We start from the raw sequence: 10,431 nt of genomic DNA, 5'->3' as shown, positions 1-10,431 counted from the left end.
TCAGAGCCTATCTTAGCTGGCACCCCACTTTTGCCCTGCAACAGCACGTATAAAATTCAGCCGTTTTTCAAGTGCATTAATCAGATAAGAAATATGAACATTCCAATTTAACTTATTATCGAGCCAAACTCCAAGGAACTTCACATTCCTGTCAAAGTGAATGAACTGATTACACAGAGTCAAACTGGTTGAGAGACAATCTTGCCTATGGTCACTTTTCCTATAGAAACCTGTGCCAGTAGATTTTGGGATAGAAAAATCAGACTTTTTGGATTAAGCCATATTGAGAGTTTATCAATAGCTTCCTGAAGCTTGGGTTTGCAAATTTCAGGACAAGTGCCCTCGGTCCAAATGGCTAAGTCATCTGCGTACAAGACAAATTTTACTGAGAGTATATTATCAAAAAATACAAGCCCCTCAGGCAAGTAGCCCTTGGGGGGATTTTCCTGCAATCCTTGTGAACTTGGGACAGGGTAATCCTTATCACAGGAAAATGTTAACATTAGATCATCAGCCAAATCTAGCTTCCCTATCTCCAGAACCTTATTGGACACATATTGATTCTTGATCTTCAAACAGTTAACACCATTAATTGACCTTACCAATATTGAGTCCTTTTGGAACTCTTTAGTCTGCTTTCTTAACAGCATGATTGCTTTCATGATTATGCCCAGTGGGGGATTTAGGGGACCAGGCTGACTATTGCTTGTTAACTAGATTCTTATGATTTTTACTCATAATAATGATATTGGTCTGAGATAACAGAAGATGTAGCTGAACATCCTAAGTCAGGAAGGTCGGACATTCCTAATGGCTAGCCAAGCACTATAGGAAACACCAAAACAAAAGCAATTCAACACTACCAGACTCAAGATGAAAAGAAGAGAAGGAAAAATGGCTTAAATACCTTAATATTAACCTTTAAACTAATAAACACAAGAAAATCAAAATTTAGCAAAATGCTTTATTAGTTTAATCTTTTCACCTTTTTCTCCTTTCAGAAATTCCATTTGGTTTGTAAACACTGATGATGGTGATGAATCAAAACAGTACAAGTCAAATCTTGCGGCCACAGACAAAAAGCAAAAACATGTCAAATCCAGTTACCGCCGGATCCAAGGACTTGGCTGGTTTTTGTGATTTACAAATTGCTCTAAAGGGACTTAGACTGAAAATTCAAATTTTAACTGTGACCTTATTTGAAGATGTAGATTGATTCTGATTACACCAAATGACTTGTCGTGAAATTTTACATAAGGTGGAGACCATAACTCAATTTCGTAAAAAATGTGACTTAGACGGTTTTTGCATAACGTTAGTGAAATAGAATATTAATTCATCTCCCAGACGTAAAGATCAGAGAAGCCATATTGTTTCTTAATTCCCCTTTCGTGGATCAATAATTCCCCGCCGATTATGTAATCAATTTCTCAGAAATCTAGTTACACACGATTATGCAAATCCATTTCTCAGAAATTCTATCCCTTCGTGGATCAATAATCCTTGAATAAATTATAACCTGTCAGCGCTAGACTTGATTATAGATGGCAGCAGTGGTGCCCGTCACGAGTTCTTGATAGATCCCTACTTAGGAAAGGGGACATTTACCTTCTTACTTTAGTAATTGATAGCAATTACGACCGTTCATAAAGTTAAAATGCTGATAACACAAACTTTTATTAAGTTAACTTTTTGCTTATTACGGTAGATTAGCAGAGAGGCTTGTTACTTCTGGACCAATTTCATCGCTTCTTTCATATAAGCAAGCGAAAAGGAACTACTCACCTGTAACTAACGAAACCCTAGCGTTGCTACTTGAGAGCACTAAAAGTTCAGTGTTCATTGACAGATTCTGGGACCTGATTTCCGAATAATGAAGACCGGTAGTATGCTGACGAGCCTTTGAAAAAATGACTGGTCTTCATTGGTCCAGATTCCGGAATCTGTCAATGCAGACTGGACTAATTGCAAACTGTAGTAAGAAGGTCAGAACACGTTCTAAAAGGAGTTACAGCATTGTGTACACTTTTTTCACAGGTTTTGGAAATTCGTGGTGGCAACACCACCATATATAGTCTCTCGCAGTGGTGATTGCATCGGACCAATAATAATATTCCTTCTAACTCTCGTTTGTTAGTTTAAACATAATAAAAAAGCCTCATTTGACTGAGTGTTCTCCATGTTATTGCTTCAGTCTCGTCACTTCAACATTATTTGATTTATCCGTTTTGTCACCCGAACTCTGACCTATCTTCTTCTTTTAAAGAATACGCTGTCGCTGTTCAGATATACCTATCTTCCGTCTGAATCTTTTTTACATCTCACTTGTACTATAAGATTATTTGATATAGAACAAGCTGTGTTTTTGCTTTTGGGAGGGCAATGGTTGGCTGTGAGGAATGCATAGTATGGGAGTCGAAAGGAAATTTTCCTTTAAAATTAAGATTGTGCTAGCCAGTATTACTCTCTGCTACTTCGATTGTTGTGGTTTTTATGCAAAGCCAGTTTGAGCCAGGGCGAAAATTGTTTTCACCACTTGCCAATTTGCAAGAATTAACTGCGTGACCGGGCTTCGTCACTGGGCAAAGCACAAGAACTGCCCTCTAATTAACCTCTAATAAAGACCTTTTGTATAGCTTTCTTCAACACTAAAAAAAGCAAACACATAAATTTCTGACAAATTTATTTTGGAATGCCTTACAAAGCATATAGACAACAGAAACACTTAACCGATGCTTAGATACTGAAAAATGAATTTCGCAAACCAATAATAGTCTGACACCTAGAACAATAGTCTCATAAAGGGCGATGAGGGACCATATCAGGGCCCCACGGGCCATATCTCTGAAGGCCATGTCAGAGAGACCGGGGAGGATCTCAGAGTTTAATCCATATTTAAACAATGCTGTGCGAACTAAACGACAAACTACACTATGAATTATCTACCACGTTTTTCTTTCTAAGAAGACGAAGAAGATATATAGGCAGAAGTAAAAAGTTCTTACAGCAGCCATATTGTCACTAATAGTTTTCAACAACGGGGGAAAGTATACGCCAAAAATCCACTATGAACAATGCACTTTTGCCAAAGTCGAGCTACATTTGATTTTCTTAAGCCAAGCCTATGCAATTATTGAGCACGAGGCGGTTTTACAGCAGGGGGGGGAGATGGGCACTTGACCCGCCGGAGAAACTTTAGGGGCGCAAAATTTCAAATAAACAATCCAACATTTATAATTATTGTAACTTTTACTTTATTAAAACAAAACTAGAGGGTGCAGTTGGCAGTATGTATAAGCATTGTGAATCTTTTTCGTTTTTCCCATATAAAGTAAGAAAAGTACAGACTTATATAAATGAAAATTTGTGTTAATAAATGAAACGCTTGTTCAAACTTGGCCTGAAAATTTTCACAGACAGGGGGGGGGGGCTAATAAATATTTTGGCCCCGATACAATAGAGGCCCTAACCGCCACAGTAATGACTCCAGTTTCAAGTGAGTAACTAACAGCCAGTTCAATTATCTATAGTAACGTCAACGATATGGCTAGTATAGGGACAGCTTGAGATATAATATATATTATCTGTCATGACCAAGTCTTAAGCAAGTACAAGGTCCTGTATCAAAAGAAGCGATTCTGAGAAAATAAGAAGACTGATATTATTCATGATTAATATTCTAAAGACGATTTAGATACTAACGCAAAAAACAGCCTGTCGTTCATTTGACATGTCAAACTGTTTTTACTTAACAGTTCAGCATAGTGAGTGACACTAAAATACGGTTAGTTCGATGGAACTTTATAAGTATTGATTCTAGTGGGGCAAATTTTTCAGTTTAACACAGACAGTCATAGCTATCACATAAAATAAATAACTTTTTAAAAAAGGAAGAAAGAAGAATATTCTGTTTCAAAGCGGTACACCAATGATCCTTTTTGGTCGGGTTTAATTAAGTCGGTTATTTAAATAGTCGGGTCTAAGTAAAGGATGTAATTGATTTTAGTTCAATCTTGAGATATCACATTCAAATCCTATATTTATTTGAATGAGAAGTTTATGAATATACTGTACTACAAATCTAATGGTATTGTTTAAACAACAGAACATACATTGAAGGTTCCAAATATAGGGAAAAGGAAATATATTACTTTAATTTTTATTACCAGCTAAAAAAAATTTTTTCCCCAACTTAATTTTTTTATTATGAACTAAAACTGTCTCTCTTTCCATTAAAGTGTACTACTTGTAATGATAAACAATACTATTTACAATACTACATTCTACTACAAATAATGAATAAACTAGAATTTATTAATTTAAAACTTCCTCCTCAAAATATTCAAACAGCCATATCTGTCTTATTCTTTTCTAGCATTATCTCTGTTTTAAAGGCAGGGGTAAGTTTAAAGTATATCAGTACTTGATTTGACCTTAAATTAGTCTACCGCTTTGACCCAAATACAAATAAAAATTTCCGAACATAAATAGCCAAAATACGTGCATGGACAGAAGAAGGAAAGAAGAAGTCGTAAACAAAGAGAGACCAAGCACCTAGTCTAATTTTTCAAACCCTTCCCCCATTCCAATAAAAGATTAAAGGTGTCTTGGAAGCGCAATTTACAGTAAAAAAAGAATTCTCAGAGAAATATTGCTTTCAACAAAATTATTTTTTTCTTGGCCCAATTCCGCAAATTCAACAGCATCACATGTAAAACCGGCCAGGATTGGCCTATGTAACGGAAGGGGGTGATGGTGGATAATTAGTATTTCTATAGTTAAGTAGTTAGACGGTTAATCAAAATAAAAAAAAATTGTTGGACTTAATGGTTTCACGAAACATTGCATATAATAATCTAGAATTTTTAAAATGAGAATAATAAGGCCAAATGACTATAATAGTCTTTGAGGTCAATCTGGAAGGAGGACCTCCGCCTCCCCTATTTAGATTTATAAGCCCTTCAAAAACGTCTCTTACGTGGAGAAAACCTTAATTTTGGTCTAATAGGCATTGAATTACTCAACTGAAATCAAAGTAGGCCCAAATACGCGTTATTCCCAATGTTAGGAATCCAGATTTAAATAAATAAAAAGGGTTGGTTAGTTTGCAGTCAGCAAAATATATCACGAACAAGCCTATGCGTATAGGCTATGCCGAAACCTATAACAAGTATCTCGAGTTTTATATCCTTCAGATTTTTATTCTATTTAAGAAGGTTAGTCGAGTCATTTATTAAAAAAAAGTTTTATCTCCCTCAAAAGTGATTAAAACATGAAGGAATGATGATCGTTGACACTCATAGAATAACGCTTTTTAACACGGATGACAGACAGGTCACTTACATGGCGAAAGATCTGTTTTTATCTTAAATTTTCAATTTATATGAGCCACTAATATGAAAAATTAGAATCAAAAGTAAACAAAAATTTTGAGGAGGAGGGGTAGGGTTTGAATCATAATCGATTATATTCTTCTTTAAACTTCTTTTTACTCTTCTTCTCCAAGATCATGGCGGACCTTGCTAAAGTCAAAATCTTCCCCAGTTCCACGACGGAATATATCCAATACATCCAAGCAAGTAGTCTCAAAATGGGTTGTGGCATCATAAGACTGTGAAATGAATAACTGAGACTCGGTTCCATCTTCTTTCGGCTTGTAGTAGTCACTCACTGTTACAATCCTTAAATTGAAAACGAAATCAAAATTGAAAATTAAAATTGAAATTTAAAATTGAAAACTGAAAATAAAATTGAAATGATCCTTAAAACAAAATATGAATTTTAACAAATAGCAATAAATAGTAATTGAATAAGTTGTTGAACTGATGGGATTCACCAAACATGTGATAGTTATTTTTCATTCTTGAGTTATTCATTTCTATTGCATACGATCTCTTATGTTGAGTCTAATGCATGGCTGAGCAAGTTTGAATTTCTTACAGAACCATATCAAGATTCCTGGAAAATCAATCATAACAGACAGTTTAATGTTTCTTTGATATTTTTAATTTTCCATCTAAAATACTGTCAGTTAGTATGTTTGTAGTTCATTGTTCATTTGAAAAATACTTATTAAGATTTAAATTAAATTCTGGTCTATGGATTTCTAATTTTGTCTCGAATCTCTAACTGTTTTATAGCTCTCAGTAATTCTATTTTAAAAATAAAAAATAGCAAATAAAAAAAAAATTGAAGTTATTTTTTTATTCTTGGGTTATTCATTTCTATTGCACACAATTTTTTTTTTTTTTTTAGTCTAATACATGGCTGAATGTGTTTGGATTTCTCACTTCATAGCAGATTTCATAGCAGTTTCTTTGATTTCTTAGCAGTTTAAGAAAAACCAAACGGGACTGCCATGTGGAAACATTAGCTCTAGTAACTAAAAATCTATTTGTCAGAAACAAGTTTATACCCCAGATCACTTAGCTAACTTCAAAAACGATCAGTATATCCTTATTCCTAGTACCTAATTTTTGTTTAAATATACAAGTGTTTCTTAGTGCTATGAAGGTCAAGCTAAACTCACTGTTCCAAAGAACGGTTGTTGATTGAAGTCAAAAGCCCCAAAAGTTTTTTTTTTTAAGGTTTTACTGTCGGATAAAATTTATATATTGCAACCTGTTACTTTTCGAGTTATACCAACACCTGACTTTATATGTAACGAGATTTGCCAAATTTTTATTATATTTTCAATATACGGTTTATCACAGTCGCGTTGTTTGTCGGAAACCTGAAATATAACTTTCAGGCAATGACTAAGCAAAGCTTAAATTGATGAAAACTGAAGTTGTTATAGGCAGAAAAAAAATCAATTTTTTTCAAAACACGAAACCGAATTCAAATCGAAAAAAAATGTATTTCAAAACCATGCGAAACTTTCAAAGATAAAAAAAATCTTCATTTCAATATTCCTATTTATTATTTTTAAATACACAATTTACTGTAAATATGCAAGTGTTTCACCCGTGCTATGAAGGCCTAAGCAAAACTTAATGCTTAGAAAAATGGTTAATGGATGAATCCAAAAGCCCCAAAAGTTTTTTGCAGGTTTTGCTGTCCGGTATAATTTAAGCATTGGTTTTTCAAGTCACGTCGCATGGCGTAAACCAAATGGAAAATTCTCAGAAAAACTATGCGAAGCTAAATATGAAATTTGAATACACCACTATGCTGTATGTCAGACAACTAAATGTAATTTCAAAAACCCATATTAAACCGTCAAAGATTTAGCTAGGCAGAAAGTGAATGCGTCACTTGATTTCTTTATGCTTTTTCCAAATATAGTAATTGATTGTGGAGAAAATTCCATTTCGAGCCCTTAATGAGTCCTAAAAGGTAAGTTATTACCTTGTCCATAGCTTTAGACTGTGATGTAAAGTGAAGAAATTAGTTTATAACTCATAATTCAGTTATTAAATACATCAATTTAAGGAATATATATATAATACATCAATTTATACATATATATATATATATATATATATATATATATATATATATATATATATATATATATATATATATATATATATATATATATATATATATATATATATATATATATATATATATATATATATATATATATATATATATATATATATATATATATATATATATATATATATATATAAATTCAACTCTCTCATTTAAATTGAAATTTAAGAGCAATAGTGTTCAGGAATATTGCCTGTTTACACTGATTAAAGTTGTTATTTCCATACAAGATCACAAGAATTTTATATTTTGCATTAACTGACTGATATTGTAAGCACTATCTGAGCGTTTGGATGATAACTCACATTCAAATCTACGAAGGCTGAAGGCTGTTCACAATAAATCATTAACAATTTTACACCATTTTTTTTAGCACACCCTAGGGAAAACTGAAAACTTATTTGAAACTAACATCTATTTTATTTCTTGATATTCTTGATTTCAGATAAGTTTTTCATTTAGGAATGCAATTTTTTGAAAACCAACAAAGAAGATAATTTCTTGAATGGATTGAAAGTCTTGACTAAAAATCTACATTGTGACTACCTGCCGTGTTCCAATTCTAGAATTATCTATCAGAAAATTAATCTCAGATGTGAAATTAACAAGGTAAGAAATCTTAACTATCACCTTAGTTAAAAATCAAATATTATTTGTAAGATATATATTCCACGGATGATTTGATTTTGGAGTTCTAATTGCAATTGAGCTTGATGTTTGCAATTAAGTAGCTTATGAAGTCTTCAGTATCATCTTTAGCCCACTGTAGCGCCGCGGATTGGTGCTCTGCTTGGCAACACGATCCCCCACTGCAGCCAGGTTGGGCGACATGTTTGCTACTTGTCCCTGTAAAAACGACTCAGCAACGGAAACGTCGAATGGACGCATTGAACATTCTTGTAATGGACCAATATTAGTTATCATGTTGTAGATTTTTCTATAGATGGTAAATTGTGGAAATACTAGATGGCGTTAAAGTTTCTAGAAATAAACTCTGTGTCCTTTTATTTGCCTATTAAGTAGTTTTTTGTTTTTTTTTTATAAAAATCCTGGTCTTACTATGTGCCTTTTAAATATACAAAATAAAATAAGATATTGAGAAATTTTGTGAAGACAGTGAATAACTGCGAATACAGCCTAAGGGAATAATTTGGCTAAATAATCATAGAAAAAAACCCTCAAAAACACGTCGATAAGAAATTTATATTTGCTGAACCTTTGTGAAGCAAGGACGTTGAGACTCTCACTCAGTTTTATTTTGTAAATATCTATTTTAAATTACTGATTTTAATTTGAAAATTTTTATCGAGGTGTGGATTTTTTTCTTTGTTTATACTATATTTCTTTGAATAGGGCTGTTGATTACACAGCCAAAAAATTCATTTGCGTTGTCTACAATTGCTAGAGAGGATCTTTATCCCTTTTAATAATATATTCTTTGATGGCAATTAAACATTACTTCAGAAAAGCATATCGCAGCTTATAATTCCTTGTTTGACTCTGATTTTAACAAGTGAGGCATTTCTACCCTTAGCGAAATTTGTACACAAAGTGTAATGTTCTTGGACACCTGTATTTATAATAAGCCTGAGATTAGTTTTCGGCAACATCAGCAGCATATAAATGCGTTTTTTTAGAGAAAGTCGGTACCTGTAAAATATACATTTAATCCGTTTTGACTTTTGAGATTTATAATTTGATCCTTAAGAGCCCTTCCCCAATAATCTCCGATTGATTGTGAGTCCGAAGAGGTACGACATACCTGTGTTGTAATACATAGACCAGTAAGAAGAGGTACAAGATACATATATTTACGAATTTGAAGAGAAAAGAATTGGAAGGGACTTGGTGTCTTTTCCCAGGGAACGAAACAGATCATATTGCTCCAGAAGACATGTTTTTGGGATGTTTTGATTCAAAAGACAATCTTGAAATTTTGTACAACTAGTGAAAGGTCCACCCTGATGCTACAATGAGGCCACGCAAGTAGGATTTCCCTATTAGGGATAGGGAAGGAGAAAAAAACTTATGACGGAGCTGAGACCCCAAACCATCTTACAGCACCGGAACACCTCCAAACTTTTATACTCATATCCTCGTCAGGGCAAAATGACAATCTTGAAGTTTTGTACACCCACAAGACATAGATGAACAGAGTCAGCATTTCAGGGTCACTCCGAGTAGCATTTAATGCAGAGTAGAAAAATGCTGAAAGCAACCCATTTTAGAGCTAAATTTTCACTTTTTCTTAAACAGTTCTAACAGGTATGAATAGGTCCCCAAAATTGGGAAAGGACGACCCTCAGCTGAGGTTGAGAGGAATCCCTGTGTGTAGGTTTGCCAACCATGCAACTTTGACGGCTTTGCAAAAACTGTGCAGCCGCTTCTACCGTTCACAGTCATTAGATCATATATAATATGCTTAGACAATACTTCCTGAAAACTTGATTTTTTTCATTTAGTCGGTCCCTAAAAATAAGTCTTATAGAGGAAGTAGAAGAAGAAAAAATGCATACTTTTGTTTGATTGGTCCAAGAAGTACAAGAGCAGGCTTTATTTCCGCTTCTGGGTTGGCTGATTCCACATTTGTTGATACCATAGCAATGAACCAGCCTTTTGCTGCTACCTGATGAGTATAGCTGACTACAGATATATAAATATCTGAAAAAATATTTAAAGATGTATATGTAATTCATAAAAATCCTCAAAATTTACAAGGGAGCAAAGTCTTTTTATAGTTTATCCTAGCCACTGAAATTTATCGGAATTTTCAAATCATACACTTAAGTTTAAACTCCCCCTTTCCAAATAAAAGAACATAAAATAATTTTCGTTCAAATTTTATTTTAATTCGAAATCTAGATTTTGAGGTAGTCATTTCGCACACAGTTATAAAACTGTACGATAAATTTCCCACCATTGAGAACATGA

General features: G+C 33.5%; 1 protein-coding gene across 1 annotated transcript; it reads right to left on the bottom strand.

Moving 5' to 3' along the window:
* Positions 1–3,557: 3,557 nt before the first annotated feature.
* Positions 3,558–10,161, bottom strand: LOC148938509 (rab GDP dissociation inhibitor beta-like; the record flags this gene model as incomplete). Its single annotated transcript, XM_089107739.1, has 2 exons — positions 3,558–5,681; positions 10,017–10,161. Coding segments are annotated over 2 exons (338 nt in total), but the record flags the coding sequence as incomplete, so codon positions are not given.
* Between the last annotated feature and the right edge of the window lie 270 nt (positions 10,162–10,431).

This window comes from Artemia sp. Qi Xiang Cuo, unplaced genomic scaffold (genome assembly GCF_049724085.1).
Source record: "Artemia sp. Qi Xiang Cuo unplaced genomic scaffold, ASM4972408v1 HiC_scaffold_3197, whole genome shotgun sequence".
NCBI lineage: Eukaryota > Metazoa > Arthropoda > Branchiopoda > Anostraca > Artemiidae > Artemia > Artemia sp. Qi Xiang Cuo.
The sequence above is the reverse complement of the archived record's forward strand: the minus strand, read 5'-3'. Positions and strand labels throughout refer to the sequence as shown.